General features: G+C 43.1%; 1 protein-coding gene across 5 annotated transcripts in view; it reads right to left on the reverse strand.

Annotated features, from left to right (window-relative positions):
* NAV3 (neuron navigator 3) overlaps positions 1-20,921 on the reverse strand; it is a 542,271-nt gene that overhangs the window by 206,995 nt on the left and 314,355 nt on the right. For all 5 annotated transcript variants that reach the window (XM_044280408.1, XM_044280405.1, XM_044280407.1 and 2 more), the window contains one exon: positions 7,421-7,493. In XM_044280408.1, coding sequence (XP_044136343.1) covers positions 7,421-7,493 — 73 coding nt within the window. The remainder of the gene's footprint in view (positions 1-7,420; positions 7,494-20,921) is intronic.

Below are 20,921 nucleotides of genomic sequence, written 5' to 3' on the forward strand. Positions count from 1 at the left end.
CAATCTCCAGGCTATGGCCACACATGCATGAACTCTGCGCTGAAGTGGATGTGATTGAAACCAATCTCATTCACAGTCTGCACAAAAAATCCGCAACAGATATAAAGCAGCAGATTTTAAAGGGGTTTTCTATCTTTGGGAGCCTTTTCAGCAAATCTCTCCACACTCAACTGTGGCTGAACCTGTGGAGGAAAGCATATTTATGTACTCCACATTGATTGTTTCTGGCTCGTTCACTCCCCAGCCACCGCTGCAGCTCTCTGCTTCCTGAGTGTCAACATCCGGTTTGATGGACACTGCAGCCAGTCACTGGCTGCAGTGGCGACACGTCACCTTTGCATCACATGACCCACTGATATGATGGAAGCGCCCAGTGATTGCAGTGGCTGTCAAACCGTATGTTGACAAACGGGGACTGGAACGCTGCAGTGGTGGCAGCAGGGGAGCGAACGAGCAGAGGAGCAGGTAACCATGCTTCTTTTCACAGATCCAGTGAAATGGCAGTGTCTGCCTGAAAGGCCCTCAGAGATGTCATGTGAATTTTTGCTGTGAAGTTCCCTCTCAAATTGCAATGCATGGATTTTTTTTTCTGCAGCATGTGCATAAATTTCAGCAAACTTCATTCAGACCGTCGGGAACCCCAAAAACAAATAGGACACTTGTGAATTTATTCAGAATAAAAGCAAATCGGTTTACTACTGAGGGTATTTTCCTGGGAAGGTTAGCAGCTCCTCTAGGTCTATATAACTGTCAACTTTGATTTTGTATTCTATTATCCCAATACTACATTTTAGTTAGGAGTTAATGCAATAAGATACTGCAGCAAACACAGGGAATCAGTGCGCCGCTGAATACTATTTATCATATTCCTATGTTCTGCTGTATGGAGACAGAAGTCCACATTGATTATTCCATATGCGTTTGTTATTCTGCTAGCACATATTGCAGCAAGGCTTGTATCCAAGAGAATTAGTTTAGCATTAAAATTTCTTTTTTGTATGTAAAACACTGATGAATAACATTGCTACTATTCTGTTTTGTTTAAAAAAGGGATCTAAAACTGTAACACATGAAAACTGTTATGTCTAACATAAATATTATACACTTGGACATCCCGAAAGTATGCTCTGTGGTCTATAATGTTCACATGAAAAGGTTGCGGTGGAGTCCTCAGACCCATCATCTGGTCCACAGATGAGAGTTATCTTTTCTCATCAAATGGGTAAATGATATGCCAATCCCAGTTACCTTCACTGAGACAAGCGTGGTTTTAAACTCTGGCACAAAAGAAATGCACATTTACAAAGGCAGTAAGTCAAAATGCAAAGATGATAACAAAATCACATCCTGTTTAAAAGTGACATCTAATTGTTTGAAGAAACTATCTAAGGCCTCATGCACACGACCGTTCAGTTTTTTGCGGTCCCCAAAAAAACGGAAGCCGCCCGCCTGCCTTCCGCAATCTGCGGAATGGAAAGGGCGGCCCATTGTAGAAATGCCTATTCTTGTCCACAAAACAGACAAGAATAGGACATGTTATATTTTTTTTGCGGAGCTATGGAACGGAGGAACGGATGCGGACAGCACACGGAGTGCTGTCTGCATCTTTTGCGGCCCCATTGCAGCATGGGTCCGTACCCAAACTGCGGCTCGGATGCGGACCAAAACAACGAAGCCTCACACTGATCAGCTGTTTGAGGAGGCCATGGCACTCTGGTGAGCGCTGCCCCCTCCTCACAGCTTACCAAGCACAGTACAGAGGCTGTGCTTGATACTGCAGCCCAAGCCCATTTACTTGAATGGGACTGAGCTGCAAATAGACCATGTAAACAATGATCGTGATATCACTGGCCTAGGAAGTCTTCAAACTGCTGATTGAGGGATTGTTGGGATTCGGACCCCCATTGATTAGAAATTGATGACCTATCCTGAAGTTAGGCCATCAATATTAAACTCTTATACAACCCCTTTAACCCCTACAGTGTCAAAGATAGATTATGTTTCACTTGTAGCTGGCCAGTTCTAAACAAATCTAAAAATGCTATGAATAAAGTGAGCACATGTATTGTAAGCCCTCAAATAAGTAAAGTTCAGGCTTAGGCTAGTTTCACACAGCGGGCTGTTCCAACAGAGGCATAGTCTGTTTTCCAGATCCGGCATAGCTGGATAGTGCCGTGTACCAACCAGGCCCCATAGACTATAATAGGATCCAGTAGGAAGCTGGCCGCTTCCTGGCTTAAAGAGGACCTTTCATCTGGCAAAACATTGTGAACTAAGTGTCATGATCTGTACAGCGGCGCCCGGGGATCTCACTGCACTTACTATTATCCCTGGGCGCCGCTCCATTCTCCCGTTATGTCCTTCACAGATGAATCATTGACCATTTTATCACGGATGTGTGAATAAGGCCTTACAGAATCCTTTCCCACAAACTATTGGGGTCATTTATTAAAACTGATGTCAAGGAAAACTGTCTTAGTTGCCCTTAGTAACCAATAAGATTCCACCTTTCATTTTCCAAAGGGGCTCTGAACAATGAAAGGTAGACTCTGATTGGTTGCTATGGGCAACTACGCCAGTTTTCCTTTGCACCAGATTCGATAAATCTCCTCCTATATATCAATCTGCTTTATAACATGCTGCCTGCAGATTGGATTGGATTTTAAACTTGACAAGTTTCCTTTAAGGAAGAGAGATATTTTCCTCCAATATTGGCTCATACCCATCCAGAAAAACACTGCAGAATATAACAACTGGCAAGGACAAAGATATCACTGGAAGACTGAATCAGAAAATGCCTTAGTGGCTATTTTAAAGAAGTGATAGGCACTTCTCAACATTTCTGAAAGTCCAAATCAGCAGTGTTGTCCAGCATATGTATTACACACATAACAGCGTGCTATAAAAATAGGCATCGGGATTTTCTCCTATTAAGTTACGAGTGCTTTGCAACTGCTCCCCATATTGTATGGATAAGGAATGTCTGCAAATAGCAGCCTTCTGAAGACAGCCACTCTCCTAATATCATGAAGGAGTCATATCAATAAGGATGAACCTGACAGTAATCGCTTGGAAAACAAGCGTTCACAAGGCTTCTGGGAGATTACCTTACCCACTCAGAGGTTTGGATAGCAGGAAGGAGGCAGTGATCCTGGGCTCAGGCAGGCATCTGCAGGATGCCAATATCGTTGAACCTCTGGCAGAGCAGGGCCTACCATGCCCTACCATTCACCATGTGGTAGGATACAGGTCACTTTAGGCAAGCAGCCTACTGGATGCCAGACCATACTTATGATGTCAGTGTCCTGGCGCAGACAGCATAGTGACATCACTGCATTGCGCCAACTGTGCCAGGATGCTAGCTGTGCAAAGATGACTTTTTTTTGTGGCAATTGTGTGTGGGGCACATATGCCATTTTTATTCATTCAAAATGTGAATGGGCATTGTTACTGAAGGAGGCTTAGTGGACATTACTTATTAAAGGGGTTGTGTCACTTTGGCAAATAGTATTTATTATGTAGAGGAAGTTAACCCCTTAGTGACCAAGCCTGTTTGGGCCTTTATGACCAAGCGTTTTTCTTCCTTTTTTCATCGTCGCGTTCCAAGAGCTATAACTTTTTTATTTTTTCGTCTATATAGCTTTATGAGGGCTTGTTTTTTTACGGGACAAGTTGTAATTTTTAATGGAACCATTTTTGGGTACACATAACTTTCTGATTAACTTTTATTAACTCTTTCTGGGAGGGAGATGGGGGAAAATAGCAATACTGCCACTGCGTTTTTACATTATAAATTTTACGGCGTTCATTTTTCGGTACAAATAACATAATATCTTTATTCTCTGGGTCAGTACGATTACAGTGATACTAAATACTTATAATTTTTTTTACGTTTTACTACTTTTTTTTCCAATAAAACCCCTTTTATTAACCAAAAAAATGATTTTGCATTGCCACTTCACAAGACCCATAACTTTTTTTTTTCTTTTTCTATGGAGTTGTGTGAGGGCTTGATTTTTGAGGGACAACTTGTATTTTTCATTGGTATCATTTTGGAGTAAATGGCGCTTTTTGATCGCTTGTTATTACGTTTTTTTCGGTGGAAACTAAGAATAAATTAGAAATTCTTTATTTTTTTTATTTTTATTTTTTACGGCGTTCACCATAGGGGATAATTTATGTAATATTTATGTAGTCCGGGTCGTTACGGACACGGCAATACCAAACATATGGGGGATATTTTCTTTTTGCAATTTTTTTCATTGAAAAGCGTATTTTCAATGAAAAAAAAAGCATATTTTTTTATTTTATGGAATTTTTTTTATTTAATAAATGTGTATTTATTTATTTATTTTTTTACTACTTAAAAGTCCCACAAAGGGACTATAATATACAGTATTTTGATTGCTTTTAAAATGTAATGCATTATCTCTATAAGGCATTACATTTCAATAGCATTTCAATAGCATTTCAATAGCGATGCTATTCAAACCTTGACCAGCAGGTGGCGCCAGAGAGGCACGGCTTGCTGGAAATAACTGAAGACAGGCTCGGGGCCCTGATCGGAAGTGAGGTAAGCTTCCGAACACATCAGCACCCCGCGATCTTATTTTCGGGGTGCTGATGGGAGACAGAGGGAGTCCGCTCCCTCTGTCACCACTTTACATGCAGCGGGCGCCATTGCGCCCGGCATGTAAAGGGTTAAACAGCCCGGATCGGCACTCCTGCGGAGCCGGGTCCGTGCTCCCCGCTGCACGGGGGAGCCGTGCAGCGCTTAGACCGGGCCGCCGTAAAAACGCGGCAGCCCAGCCTAAGGCCCCTTAGTGACCGCCGTAAAAACACGTATGGGTGGTCACTAAGGGGTTAATACAAATCACTAATGTATTGTTGTCCATATTGCTTCCTTTGCTGGCTGGATTCATTTTTCCATCACATTATACGCTGTTTGTTTCTATGGTTAAAACTACCTTGCAATACATCAGTGGTGGCCATGCTTGCACGCTACAGGAAAAAAACACCAGCCTATGTGCTCTCCCATGGTCCAGGCCACCAGATAGACTGCTTTTTCCTACCGTGTGCAAAAACGACCACCACTGATGGAATTCAGGGTGGTCATAACTATGTAAACAAGCATTGTATAATGTGATGGAAAAATTAATCCACCCAGCAAAGGAAGCAATATGGACAATAACAATACATTAGTAAGTTGCTTATATTAACTTCCTCTATATAATAAATGCTCTTTGCTGAAGTGAAACAACCCCTTTAAGAGGGAAAAACACCCATTATTTATTAAGGGGGCACAGATATAATTTTTTATTAAGGGGGTATCATAATCTTTTAACTCATGGGACATTATCACCTGCAAACAGGGAGCATAATTACTGTCTATGGGCATGTAAGTCAGTATGGGGAAATATAACTTTCTAGGTGCTCACAGGGGATGTTATTACTTTCTAGTGGGTACGAAAGGGTCATTATTTCTGTCTAGACGGCACATAGGGCATTAAAACTACATATGGGGTGGATGTTACTACTTTGGTGGGGCATAAAAGGTTATTGTTACTGCATGCTTAGAAGATCACTATTATTTTATGGGATACAAAAGATAGGACTTTTACTGTGCTGTGCAACATACCCATATGAAGCAATATGTATCAGGCACTATAATTTTGGGGGGCATTATTGTCTGCAGGGGTGCTGTATATGCTGTCTATGTGATAATATTTTTGGAGGCAATTACAGTTATGATACCATTATATCTGAAGAGCAATATTTGGGGGCATCATGTCATATAGCAGGTACAGTAACATAGGCAGATAGGGCAGCAACAGGGTATCAGCAGAATGGAGAGTTTGTGTAGCTTGGAAAAAGGTAGGAATGTTGCTGAAAAAGTAAAGAGCCAAAGTTGTCTCTGTTCTCTCTGCAAATACAAGTAGTGGCTTAAAGAAGCTGTCATGGTGGCCTGCATCAGATTGAAAAGACAGGAGAAAGTAAATATCTTTAAAGATTGTCGGGCACTCCCCCTGTAGAGCTCATGCGCCAAACATGCTCCCATGAGATTTCAGGGCCAGATGCAAATGTCTCTTCACTGCCTGGCCCCATCAGTAAAAGTGTTGGGGTATGGCCAGCTGTGAAGATGAGAGGAGCCTTGGGTGCAGCAAGGTGCAAAGGCACCACCCTCATTGCACCCAGGGTCTAATTAGCATAAAATAAAAAACTTGGCCATGACCATCCTTATCTTTTGCTGGCTTTACTTCTTCCAATTCATCCTTCAAAGTCTCATTGTCCTAGAAAAGTCTGCAAGATGCAGAGAGTAGGAGCTGGAGGTTCCTGATGACCTATTCTTGTTGATATTAGATCATGTGGAAAAGGAGGAGAAGCATAAAAAAGAAGAAGATGGCAGAAGAAGGACTCCCACCTGTAGGGAAGGAGAGCTCTGGTATTGGAGAAGTGGGAATGCCAGCATTTTGTGCCACCACCTAACCAACCAAACCCCATACCGGCAACAGTCCTTGTTTAAAGCTGCATTACAGGTGCCGTTTGGCCATTAACAATGAAGAAGGACTATGCAGTGCGGTCTTCATTGTTAAATAAAAGGCAGCTGTGGGCTAATTGGCTATGCGGTTCTTCATCGCTTCATGTGTCCGTACCCGTTCTTCACCACAGAGTGGTCTGGGTATACCTGATTTATAGTATTTCATGGAAAGATGTATTTCTCTTCTATGAGACCCTTCTGGGCCACACACCAGAAGCAAGAGAACTCACATGACATTTCCTTGCAGTCAGGACTAGTAAGAAACACTATTGGACAAAGTTATTGTGAAGGGTACACTACGTTTGCTGTGACATGGCATTCACTTGTGACCTAAATGAAAACAAGATCCTATTTTATGTCAGAAAATTATTGCAAGGAGAAATATTTACTCCTGAAAATCCAAAGATTTTGTACTTTGGTTACTTGCAACTTAGACCAAACAATAAAAATATTCTTGGTAGTAATTGTTCCAAAAGTCTATTATTTTCCCATTCGGTCAACCTTTGCTATGAGGACATGAGTAAGCAATAGGCATCTATCATTGGATTCAATGAAAACCACTTTTATCGCCTTCCTGACTATGTTAGCATTAAAAGAGTTGGCAATGTTTAGTGCTGACACAACCTAGTCCAGGCACCTTAAACAATGGAATTCCAAGGTTAACCAAGGTCTGGATTATTATAATAGTTCAGAATGTCTAGATTTCAGGACATAGGGTAACTTATTGATGTTAAAGCCAGTATAGATTTCACGAAACATGAAATTATACTACTTCAAATGATAAATACCAATGCTTAGAAATGTAGATTATCTGCTTTTTAAATTATCAGTGTGAAGGAACGGAGCCTGGAGACCAAGCTAGTGTATGGTGGATTGTCTTACCTTCTGCAGAGAGGCCTTGCAAATTAACTCCTCGGGCTGCCAGAAAGTTCAGACAGATATCAACATTCTCAGTCTGCAACATGAAGGAAAATAACAAGTCACTTAGTGTTGCTCTACTCAATGTGCCAGTCTGAAATTTACGTTACAAAAGCAATGAATACTTCACATTCACCACAGTCATCATCAGTGTTTCGCAGGAACGATAGTTGCTAATTGGGAATCTCTAATAAAGCATTTATTGTCAGCTGTAGGACAATTCATAAAGGCCAAATCCAGAATGGCATGCTGGCAGATCAGCAGTCCACCTACTTCATATAAAACCAAGTTTAACACAGCAGAAGAAAGCTATGAAAGCATCCATAGAAGACCTAACACTGTGAGTGTGTGTGCCTGGGAGAGAGCACGACTCTCAATGAAAGACCACACTGAAAAGCTCTGCATGAGAAGTGTGCCAATGCAAAATGTATGCAAGTGACAATGTGGAGGTTTTATTATGCCACTGACAATGTGACAACTGATAACTGGCAGTACAACACAGCTTTTCACTTTATTCCAAAATATTCTAACAATTTGGAGAAGGAACATGGCAAATTATTTCTGAGAATTCCAAGAAAACAAGAGTTCTAATCATTTATTCTTGCATGTGTTAAATATCAAGAAAATGGACTGCATTAAAGAACGGATAAAGTGTTACTGCTGGTTACTAGATATTAACCTTCTAAAAGTTGGAAAATCCAATAATAAGCTTAAAGGTCGGTATTCAAATTTCCGACCATTACCTTGTAAATCCCTCCAGTGGCATGAAGGAATTTCGGTTCCCAATGGCTCATCTGCTTTATTATTGGAGCAAATGTAAATGGTGATGATAATATATTATGAATTGCTGAATCTGTACAATCAAAGTGAGAGAAATTCCTGGATGTAATAGAAATAAATGTACTTCTGTGCTTTAAAATTTATGGGCTTGTTTAAGGCAACATCTGGGTAGGGTTTGCATGATGTCCCTTTGTGCTCCTCCAGTAATCCAAAAAACATACTGGTTGGTCAACGGATTTCCATGAGAAATGGAAATAAATGTGTGCAGTCATAAATTACTCTTCACAGGGGTAGGGGATGAATGTCTTCCCTATAAAGTGCGGTTATAAAACTAATTTATAATCAGAAACACATTGTTGTTTTATATGATACACCTTAAAAGGCTTTCTTTACTTTATATTAGGACATAACCCCAGTATGTATAAAACCAAACCACAATCATTTTATATCCCATTTTTAATGTGACAGTTTGTGACTACATCCCCTTGAAATACTGAAAAGAAGGATTAATCGTCCACAGTTTCAAATCCTCCTTAGTACTTTAAAGGGGTTGGCCACTCTGTTAGCACGTATTAAACCTATAAAGAAAGTAGGTAGATATTGCACTTACTAATATATCTTCTTAAGCAGATCTGTCTGGTTTTCCTGCTATTGGCAGCTGCACCCCCACCTGTCCTGCTCTCTCCACGACCCCTCCTGTCCTGATCTCACCACTCTCTCTCCTGTCCTGATCTCACCACTCTCTCTCCTGTCCTGATCTCACCACTCTCTCTCCTCACCTGCTCTCACCACGCCCCCTCCTGTCCTGATTTCACCACAACCCCTCCTGTCCTGCTCTCAACACGCCCCCTCCTGTCCTGCTCTCACCACGCCCCCTCCTGTCCTGCTCTCAGCACACCCCCTCCTGTCCTGCTCTCACCACGCCCCCTCCTGTCCTGCTCTCAACACTCCCCCTCCTGTCCTGCTCTCAACACGCCCCCTCCTGTCCTGCTCTCAACACGCCCACTCCTGTCCTGCTCTCACCACGCCCCCTCCTTTCCTGCTCTCACCACGGCCCCTCATGTTCTGCTCTCACCACGCCCCCTCCTGTCCTGCTCTCACCCCGCCCCTCCTGTCTTGCTCTCACCACGCCTCTTCCTGTCCCGCTCTCACCATGCCCCCTCCTGTCCCGCTCTCACCATGCCCCCTCCTGTCCCGCTCTCACCACGACCCCTCCTGTCCCGCTCTCACCACGACCCCTCCTGTCCCGCTCTCACCACGACCCCTCCTGTCCCGCTCTCACCACGACCCCTCCTGTCCCGCTCTCACCACAGCCCATCCTGTCCCGCTCTCACCACGCCCCATCCGGTCCTGCTCTCACCACGCCCCCTCCTGTCCTGCTCTCACCACAACCCCTCCTGTCCAGCTCTTACCATGACCCCTCCTGTCCCGCTCTCACCACGACCCCTCCTGTCCCGCTCTCACCACGGCCCATCCTGTCCCGTTCTCACCACGCCCTATCCGGTCCTGCTCTCACCACGCCACCTCCTGTCCTGCTCTCACCACACCTCCTTCTGTCCCACTCTCACAATGACCCCTCCTGTCCCGCTCTCACCACGCCCCCCCCCCTCCTGTCCCACTCTCACAATGACCCCTCCTGTCCTGCTCTCACTATGCCCCCTCCTGTTCTGCTCTCACCACACCCCCTCCTGTCCTTCTCTCACCACGACCCCTCCTGTCCTGCTCTCAACACGCCCACTCCTTTCCTGCTCTCACCACGCCCCCTCCTGTCCTGCTCTCACCACGCCCCCTCCTGCCCTGCTCTCAACACGCCCCCTCCTGTCCTGCTCTCACCACGCCCCCTCCTGTCCTGCTCTCACCACGCCCCCTCCTGTCCTGCTCTCAACACGCCCCCTCCTGTCCTGCTCTCACCACGCCCCCTCCTTTCCTGCTCTAACCACGCCCCCTCCTGCCCTGCTCTCAACACGCCCCCTCCTGTCCTGCTCTCACCACGCCCCCTCCTGTCCTGCTCTCACCAAGCCCCCTCCTGTCCTGCTCTCACCATGCCCCCTCCTGTCCTGCTCTCACCACGACCCCTCCTGTCCCGCTTTCACCAAGCCCCTCCTGTCCTGCTCTCACAGCTGCCTGTCTCGTCCATCCCTGCACATGCCATGGAGGAGCTACCTCGTCCATGCCTGAAGGAATGTTATGCTGTCTGGGTCCTAAAGCACCCTGCTTGTATCAGAGGTGCTTTCCTTCTGTGACAGGCACTCCTGGCTCTGCAGGGCTGGCAGGGGCTTAGCAGGGACACTTGTTAAAAGCTAAAATAAAGAAACTTTTGCAGGAAGAAGGGAGACTGAGGGCAAGCTGTGATGGCTGATCTGACTGCAGGCTCTGGCCACTCTGTTTCCCCTGTACTGAGAGGATCCTGCCAAAATCTAGCAGAGCCAGGGAAGCGCTGTGGACCATAAACTATGAGCAATCCCAGTGTCTGTCCTGTTTATGGCCCTTCTGCTCTGTGTTCTTATCAAAGACATGTCTCTATGGAAACACAGGTGGGCGGGGATGACATGTGACTGCTCCTCTGAACATGCTTGCTGCAATGCATGCTGGGATTTATACTTTCACTTTACAGCTGCTCCTCTCACACAGCTGGTCTGAGATGCTCCTACATGAAGGCATGTCATGGTTAACAAGTTAGAAAAATGATGTATAGCCAGTACATGTCACACAATATAAATACTTAATGGTTTTGGCTATAGTCTGGGGCACTTTGGATTTTTGATACTTAGGGTGGCCAGCCCCTTTAAGTGTCACTCCCTCAGTGTCTACGAGGAACCACCCCAATATTAGTTTCAAGTGATGTTTAATCTATAAAAAAAAAAAAAAGAAAATTCAGGAGCTAAAAGGAGTGGTCAGAAAAGTATCTTTGCCCCAGGTGAAATATTCTAAAGGCTCATTTACACTTTCCGACTCAGCTGCCAATTATCGGGAATGAACCGTTCACTCCTGATAATTGCCTGCTCATCAGAAGAGATGACAACTGCATTTACATAGAGAAATCATGTATGGGGATAGGCGGTCTCTCATCCCCACAGAGAATATTTGTTTAAGGGCAGCAGATCACCGTTTACACTAGGGTTGCCACCCGTACGGGAATTTGTAATCCTGTGCCCGGGTACAAGCCTTTCTCAGACCCGGGCACAGGATTCAAACTGCAGACTTGCACACCTGACAGCTGGAGGTGAGCGTCGGCGTCGGGTGTCAGTCAGCGGCGGCGGCCGATGAGGTGTCAGGAGCGGGGACGATCAGCTGTCACTACGGGTGATCAGCTGTGATGCTAGCGCAGGACGGCGCTGTCTTCAGACACTCCCTCCCTCCTTTAAATGTTTTCTTTTACAATTGTTGCTCCTTGTGTTTCCTTTTACCCTACTGTCCTCTCTGATATCCTGTCTGCTTGGCCCGTTCCACTGTCCTCTCTGATATCCTGTCTGCTTGGCCAGTTCCTCAGTTACAGCTTGCACTCCACAGCTGGACCCACTTCCGGCCTCTGGAACGTAACTTCCGGTCCCGATGCATTCCACCCGTGTTCGGGTTTGGCTTGAAGAAAAAGTTGGCAACCCTAGTTTACACTGGCCAATCTGCTGCCCAGAAACAATGATTTAGGTGACCACATGAACAATACTTTCACTTTATGAACGAGTGTTTGCTCTTTCATTGGATGATATTAGCCCAGTACACTGTAAAGTGACCTTAACCATATCTCTAAATAACTGGCTTTGAACCAGGTTTATAGCGTCATACTGAAAGGCAAAATTGATCTGAAGCACCAATGAAAAAAGCTAAGAGGAGGAATACAAACGAACCAAGGTCCTCTGCTGGCTGTTTCCGAGGTGAGGCATGCCAGCCAGAGGTTTCTAAGGACAAAAATAGACATTTCTATAATGGGCCGCCCATTCCGTTCCACAAATTGCGGAAGGCACACGGGCGGCTTCCGTTTTTTGCGGATCCGCGGTTTGCGGACCGCAAAAAAACGGAACGGTCGTGTGCATGAGGCCTTACCCAGTGTTTTACCATTTAGTATGTACGGGTGACTTGCATTATTCCTACCCATGTGAATAACCTTACATTTGTCAGTGTTAAACCTCATCTGCCACTTATCTGCCCAAGCCTCCAATCTATCCAGATCCCTCTCTAGCAGTATACTGTCCTCTTTCGTGTTAATTACTTTACACAGTTTAGTGTCATCTGTAAAAATGTATATTTTACTGTGCAAGCCTTCTACAAGATCATTAATAAATATATTAAGAGAATAGGGCCCAATTCTGACCCCTGAGGTACTCCACTAGTGACAGTGACCCAATCTGAGTGTGTACTGTTAATAACCACCCTCTGTTTTCTATTACTGAGCCAGTTACTTACCCACATACCCCATTTTCTCCCAGTCCGAGAATTCTCATTTTATATACTAACCTTTTATGCAGTACAGTGTCAAATGCTTTGGAGAAGTCCAGATATACAACATCCATTGATTCGCCGCTGTCAAGTCTCAAACTTACCTCCTCATAGAAACTGATTAAATTAGTTTGACATGACCGATCCCTCATGAAGCCATGCTTATATGGCGTTATTTGCTTATTTTCATTGAGGTGCTCCAAGAAAGCATCTCTTAGAAAAGCTTCAAACTGCTTACCCACGACGGATGTTAAACTTACCAGCCTATAGTTTTCAGGCTCTGTTTTTGGACCCTTTTTGAATATTGACACCACATTCGCTATGCGCCAATCCTGTGGAACACTCCCTGTCAGTATAGAGTCCTTAACTATCAGAAATAAGGGTCTGGCTATGACATTACTTAATTCTCTTAGGATACGGGGGTGTATGCCATCTGGTCCTGGCAATTTGTCTATTTTAATCTTTTTAAGATGACACTGTACTTCTTCCTGGGTCAGACAGGGCAGTTTTAATGGGGAATTTACTTTTACATTCTGCATTTCATCTGACAGTTTATTTTCTTCAGTGAATACATTGGAGAAAAAAAATATTTAATAGCTTTGCTTTCTCCTCATCGCTCTCTGCAACTCCCCCTCATCACTCTGTAAAGGGCCGACACCTTCAGATTTATACGTTTTACCATTTATATAATTGAAGAACATTTTAGGGTTAGTTTTGCTCTCTTTGGCAATTAATCTCTCGGTCTCTAGTTTGGCCGGTTTTATTAGTTTTTTACATATTCTATTTTTTTCCTTATAGTTTTTCAGTGCTTCCTCGCTACCCTCCTGTTTTAGTGATTTAAATGCTTTATTTTTGTCATTTATTGCTTTCTTTACATTTCTATTTATACACATTGGTTTCTTCTTGTTCTTTAACCTTTTATTCCCATAAGGTATGTACCTCTCACAATTAGACTTTAGGATGCTTTTAAAAATATCCCATTTTGTGGCTTTATTTTTATTTTTGAGGACTATGTCCCAGTTAGTTAGGCCTATGGCCTCTCTTAGTTGGCTAAATTTAGCTTTTTTGAAGTTTGATATTTTTGTTACTCCCTGAAGAAACACTCTTTTAAAAGATAATTGGAAGGTTATTATTTTATAGTCACATCTGTTGTTCTGTCAGGTCTATTGGTTAATATTAAGACTAGTATGGCCATCTCTCTAGTCGGGTTCTGTACTAGTTGTGAAAGGTAATTTTCTTTGGTTATTGCCAAGAACCTGTTTCCTTTATGTTTCCTTTATGAGATATACAAGTTTCTGTTTCCCAGTCTATATCTGGGTAGTGTAACTAATAAACTGAGTGTACCTTATTATTGTAAGTTAAAATATAACTGTTATTTAATTCAGATAAAATGAATTGAGACACTCGATAGAGTGTGTGACTGCACTATCTGAAGAGGGAGCTGAGAGATACTGACACATGTATGGCCCTTATCAGTTCCTTTGCGGATGTAAGCAGAAGCGCTGCCACTGCTTATAGTGCTCTGCGATATCCAAATCCATCCTGAAGAGCCAATCTTTACATAACAAAATGCGTCGGTTGATGGAATAGATCTGTTAGGGAGGGTAGCTGTAAGGGATTTTTAGCACAGGTCCGAGGTTCCAGCGGTTGGGGGTTGTCCTTCTCAGGGCGGGTGCTCCTACTACAGCCGTTGAGGGATTTCCTGTCTATAGAGTAGTTGGTATAGAGAAAGCTCTTAAGTGGTGAGAACCCCCTTCATTTTTCTACTGTTAGATTTCCCCCATCCGCAAAGGAACTGATAAGGGCCATACATGTGTCAGTATCTCTCAGCTCCCTCTTCAGATAGTGCAGTCACACACTCTATCAAGTGTCTCAATTCATTTTATCTGAATTAAATACAAGTTATATTTTAACTTAGAATAATAAGGTACACTCAGTTTATTAGTTACAGTTTGGAGACCACTGAGTACATTAGTAAGTCAACTTACTTTAGACCTCTACTAAACACGTTTAATCTATATCTGGGTTCCCACAGTGAATTCACATGTTCATGTCCCTCACTTATATCTTCTCGGACTAAGGATAACTGATCAGTTTCATCCCCATGCATTCTGAATAGAGAGAAATCCATTCAGGATGCATCAGGATGTCATCAATTCAGTCACTGAACGGCGTTTTGGATGGAGGAAATACCGCAGCATGCTGCGATATTATCGCTGTCCAAAATTCTGGATCCGGTATTAATTTACATTGAAATGTATTAGTGCCGGATCCGTCATTAAAAATACCGCAATGCTGAATCCTTCCTTCTGTTATGAGGATGACATACGGAGAGATGGATCCGTTCTTGCAATACATTTGTAAGACGGCTCCACATCCGGATCCTTCTACAAATGCTGTCTGTTTGCATGCAGATTGCCGGATCCGCAGCCAGTTTTGGTGACGGAACTGCTAGCCAGATCACTCTGCTGCAAGCGTGAAAGTAGCCTTAGACAGGACTTTACATAGAGGCAGACCCCTCCCCCTCTCCGGTTTTGGCAGTCATTTCTAAACAGACTGTAACCCTGTACATTAACTACCCAGTCATAACTATCATCCAGCCATGTCGCAGTTATTACCACTATGTCATAGTTCTCCTCACACATCACTAATTCCAGTTCCCCAGTTTTATTAGTCAGGGTTCTGGCAACACACCGTTTGACGATCCCGGTCTTTGTGACAGATCACCCTATCTGTACCCCTAATAATTGAGTCTCCCACTACCAGCACCTGTCTGGCCTGCCCTGCTCTCCTGGTCCCCTGTTTACTGGAGCTGTCATTCTCCTGACTGGCAGAGGAAGTGTCCAGCTGCAGCAGTGCTCTCTCTGAACTGACATTCCCCTCATCTTCCAACCTTGCAAACTTGTTGGGGTGTGTCAGATCAGGGCTAGCCTCCCTGGCACTCTTCCCTCTACCCCGCTTTGTAACTGTTATCCAGCTAGCTACCTCACTTTCCTCAGCCTCCTCGCTACCACCCTCCCCCACATCTACCCCAAAGAGTGCTTGCTCAGTGAGCAGCAACTCTTTTCCAAATTGTCAACTCCTCTCAGTGTTGAAACTCAGGATAAGTGAATTTCTAAAAAGTTATTTAAATTTGTCTGAAACTGCAAAAAAATTCCATTCGGGTACGAGAGGAGTCTTATAGAACAGACAAGCCTCTGCTGGGTATGCAAAATAACTTTCCAAAAGGAACAGAAAATTAAGCCTCTTTTGGCTCTCAATTCTACCCAGATGATTATGAAGAAATTTGGGTCAAATTTTAATTCTAAGAAATAGATTTGCTCATGTCTAGTTCTAACACCCAAATACAAGGATTCCAAAGATCTGCTATGAAAATGGGCAGATGTCTGGGACTAGACAGCCACAGAGGAGCATGTCAGTGGGTGTGGAAGTCAAAGAGGTCAAAGAGGTCATTGAAGCTTAGGAAGAGTGGAGTCCAATAAACTACTATGTAAGGAGATTGAGATGAGGCCTGGAAATCCTGGAGATGAGGAGTTATTGGAGATTGAAAGAGAGCCACAGAGGCTGGGAAGTCTGAGACACTGTCAGTATTGTCCAAGAGCATCGTTTTAGGACTAGTCACACTATGGCCTGACCAAAGACCAAATAGAAGTTCAGGATGTATGAGAAAGTGTGCTATGACTGGACGAAGCCAAGGACCATGTCTACAAACTGACAGATCAGTTAACACTGAATCACACATCAGTGTCTGTAAACACCCTCCTCCTGCAAGTGTAGAACTATGCAAGTATAAATGTGCACTGCATTTCCAAGTTAAAGTGGTAGCCTGTTATAGGTAGTAACCATTTATGGACTGTGTGAACTATGAGCTTAAACTGTGACAAAGGGCATTGCACTATGGATAGAAGACCGGTATTATTGGCTAGCTAGCTACTTGTGCAGCGAATACCGAAGGAGACGATGCAGAGGATGGAAGTGGAAGTGGCCCTGATAGGCCTCACTCAGAAACTGCAACTGTTCTGTGCCCACCAAACATGAGAGAAACCACAAAACTCTGTTCCTCCGCTAGAAAGTACAACCATCATGCTTACCACTTAATGTGACAATAACTGCTAATGACGTTTTACCTTTACATGAGAAAATAAATAATTCCTGTTTGCACCAAAATGTTTCTGCAATATTCCAGCGGGGCATAGAATTGAAGTTCTAAAAATGCTTGAGATTGTTGTGAATGCCAGAAAAAACAACCAAAAAATTCATAAATGTAAAAGAAATAGTAGAATGCATATTTAAATTTAGCCAGCAGAAAGCTGCAATGTCCTTATGCCTTTGGCATAGGGACGTGCCCAAGGCCTCATCACATATCTTGTCTTTGAAAATTAAGAAGTAATGGAAAGATTATTATTATTCCACAGATTTGTAGGTCCTGCATTCATAGCTTGGCACCACATGAGGTTTTAGAATTTATGTTTAGCTGTTATTAAGCATTAGGGAAACAGTGGGGAACAGCAGCTGCAGTCCTTGGCAAATATCCAGCTATGTTTTTTTGTCTTTTCTTTATACTAGAGACTATAATCAACAGTATGTCTTTATATCACTATATCCACATCACAAAGGGAGTCTAACTGGTGCAAACATGCGTTCAACAACACACACAAGGTATACACATTTGCAACTCCTGTGAGCTAAGCTCCTTTCCTGTAGCCAAAAATGAATGACTCAATATTATGTCAGCAACTAGGTACTGAAAAATAAGATCATCTACCCTCTAGAATACATTGAATCACAGGATTCTATACATTCATTGATAGTGAATGATTAACTCAGGTAGACTGTATTGACACTTTCCCATCCATTTTCCACTTTCAAATAGAAAATATTTACTACACAGCATAAATAACTATATTATACTTTCATATGAGTGCACTTTATGGTTTAAGCTATAAAATAGGAATACAAATAGAAATATGTGTAAGATTTAATACTGAATGGCATACATTGAATGGTACAACTAAGTGCCGCTGCCTCTTCAGGGATGCCGGAAGTTGGAGCACCACTGATCTGATATTGATAATCTAGCCTGAGTATAACCCATGAATACTGAAAACCACTTTAAGACAGTTGCAATAGGTATGCCAAAGAAATAGGTATTTAGCTGAATGGAGCAAAATTAAAATGCCCCCTTTACTACACTGTATGTAGTTAACAGTATTAAAAAGCACATACTATCATATAGCAAATTACTAGAACTTTCTGTCTGGAAACAAGGTTTTTATGCTTACTGTAAAGGCGTTGGCCTATCTCAGACTGATGGAATATCACTAGGATATACAGTACTATCAAAGTCACAAAGGTACAGGTCAAACTATGGGACACACTCTTATCTCCAGAACAGAGTCTGCAAAGTGAAGTAAAGCACCCCACGCATGTGCAGGCGCTCTCCATTTACTGCTATGGGAGTTCTGAAAATAGTCAAGCGAGTGCACTCAACTATTTTTGGAGGTCCTACAGTGGTTAATGCAGAGTGCACCACCCACCTCTCCATTCACCAATATGGGATTGATGTAAATAGCCAAGCGCTTGGCTGTTTTTGGAACTCCCATAGCAGTGAATGGAGGGTGGCCATGCTTGCAATGTCCACCATCCTTCATATTGAGAGGCCTGGTCTGGAGATAGGTGCTGGTCCCAGAGGTGGGACCTGCACCTATCTGATATTCATGGCATATCCTAGCAATAAGCTGTCAATATGTGAGATGAGATAAACCCTTTAACAATTGGTGTAATTTTGTAATGTATTTTTTTTACCTTTATTGCTTCTATCTTCACCTCTGGGCTGTGATCACATGTCCATACAGCTCTTTATTTTTGTGATGTTATACCCATAGGTATGTCAAAGAAGCAACAGGGGCAGTGCTAGGGGGTGTCTATGTAACTAGCTGGGTGGGAGGAGCTATAAAGTAGCTAAAAAGCTGGCCATTAGGGTTGAGCAAACCCAAACTGCAAAGTTTTGGTTTGTACCGAACTTTGCGAGTTCGGGTACCCGGACCCGAACCTGGACTTTTTCACTGAAGTTCGGGTTTGGTGTTCGGGTGATTTTATTATTTTCCATTATAACATGGTTATAACGGAAAAAAATAGCATTCTAAAGACAGAATGCTAAATAAAATGGCCATTAAGGGATTAAAAATAATAAAAAAAACCTCACCTCATCCACTTGATAGTGCAGCAGGTATCCTCTTCTTTCTGCAGGACCTGCAAAAGGACCTGCAATGACGACAACGTGGTGAGCTCGGTGACGTCATCGCAGGTCCTGCTGAATGAAGATAGAAGGACCTGCAGTGACGTCACCGTGTTCACCACGTCATCGCACGTCCTTTTGCAGGTCCTGCAGAAAGAAGAAAGAAGAGGATACCGGCTGCGCAATCAAGTGGATGAAGTGAGTTTTTTAATTTTTTTTAACCCCTCAATGGCCATTTTATTTAGCATTCTGTCTTAACCATGTTATAACAGAAAATAATAAAGTGAAGTTTGGGTCCCCATTGACTTTAATGTGGTCCGGGTTCGGGTCAAGTTCAGGTCCCGAACCCGAACTTTGACCTGAAGTTTGGCCGAACCCGGCAAACCCGAATTTCCATGGGTTCGCTCATACCTACTGGCCATATATTTGAAATAAAGATTGGCTGCATATAAAAACAGACTCCCTGGTACTTGAGCACAATGGCAGGTGATTGGCTGAAGTTTTCCAGCATGGTGGATTGAATTTTCGGCAGACAAGAGTCTGCCTTTGGTGATCGCGTATGCTGATTCACGATAGTTTTTCAAACGACAGCCAACTTTATTCTCATGTATATGGCCACTTTAGGTGTTGTTAGGGGCAGTGCTGGAGCTGTGGTAGAGAAAGGAGAAGGGCATCATGGGTTTGGTTGCATACTCAACAGTAAGTGTTACATACAGGATGGAAACAAACCAGAGTGATTTATTTACATGGTGAAAATGGGTCATGAGAGTTAAAGTTGATTTAAGAAGAAAGAAACTACATGAGCATATCTGTTAAATACTATAGCAATCCTGGAAAACTCCTTTAATGTGGGGGTCAGTGAACATCTCCCATGCTGCTACTGAGACCACTAGTTACTCTATCTTGGGTTATGTAGATAAGTATTGTTTACATCCTGGTAGAGGCATGTATAGGATTTTTATGTATAACCCTGTACAGTAATGTCAATCAATGCCAAATAAACAATTAATACAGATCAGACTACAGAGAAATGAAAGATGGCAAGATAAGTAGATAGATGAATAGATAGACGGATGGGCAGACAGTTACAGATTGTACTAAAAAAAATTGGTTCTAAATGGTTATTATATAGAACACAACCACATTTTTCATCCACAGTTTTGATGGGGTCGAATGTCTTTTACAACTGTTACTTTACACATAGTTTCTCTGTTTTCATAAGTAATCTATGTAGATATTCCTGCAGTATATGTAGCATGGTGTGCTTTTAAGTATGCCTTAAGAATGTTAAGGTCTGCTAAACTAAACCTCAACTGGTGCTCGTACTGTATGTGGACGTTCCTTAAAAATGCCACCTATTGTATTTCCAAGTGAACAGGTGCAATATCATGCAGCCCCTTTGTTGCGCTGCAGCTCCTCGCTCTACAGAGCTGCAAATGGTCACTACGCTTATTTATAGGAAATACTAGCATGGAGATGGGGTGTTGATTCGTGAAAACAAATCTTTGTAATTATACACCATTGCATTTTTGATAGTACTGTAAGGCACTTCAAAATGGCTCTGGTTTGACATTTTACTACGTATGTATGAAATCAAAGGGACTTTGCACCCTGTGGGTGTCTCTCTAGGATTAGGAAGTGTACTGGGGAGGACCTGTAGGCTGCAGTGCTCAAGCTCAGTGTATGAGCAGCTGCATAGATCCTCCCCTCTGCCATGGGTGTAACATCCAACTACAGCAAAGGGGAGGGACTGTGGAGCTGCTCCGGTGCACTTGCGGGAGCGGCGCCTGCAGAATTCCAATTTTCTTTTTTAAGCCTCCCTCACTAGGATGTTACCACATAGGTCACTACATGGCAATTACACACTACACTTCATCACCTCCTGTGTCTTGTCTTGACAGTTTAGCAGATCATATTGCACATTCTCCTTCCAAGCAGGATATCACCAGCTTGAAACCCCCTTTTCTTTCAAAATAACCATTGTTTTGCCATTGAATTAATAAGTCATTCCCA

The sequence above is a fragment of the Bufo gargarizans genome, chromosome 2 (assembly GCF_014858855.1).
Source record: "Bufo gargarizans isolate SCDJY-AF-19 chromosome 2, ASM1485885v1, whole genome shotgun sequence".
NCBI classification, from domain to species: domain Eukaryota; kingdom Metazoa; phylum Chordata; class Amphibia; order Anura; family Bufonidae; genus Bufo; species Bufo gargarizans.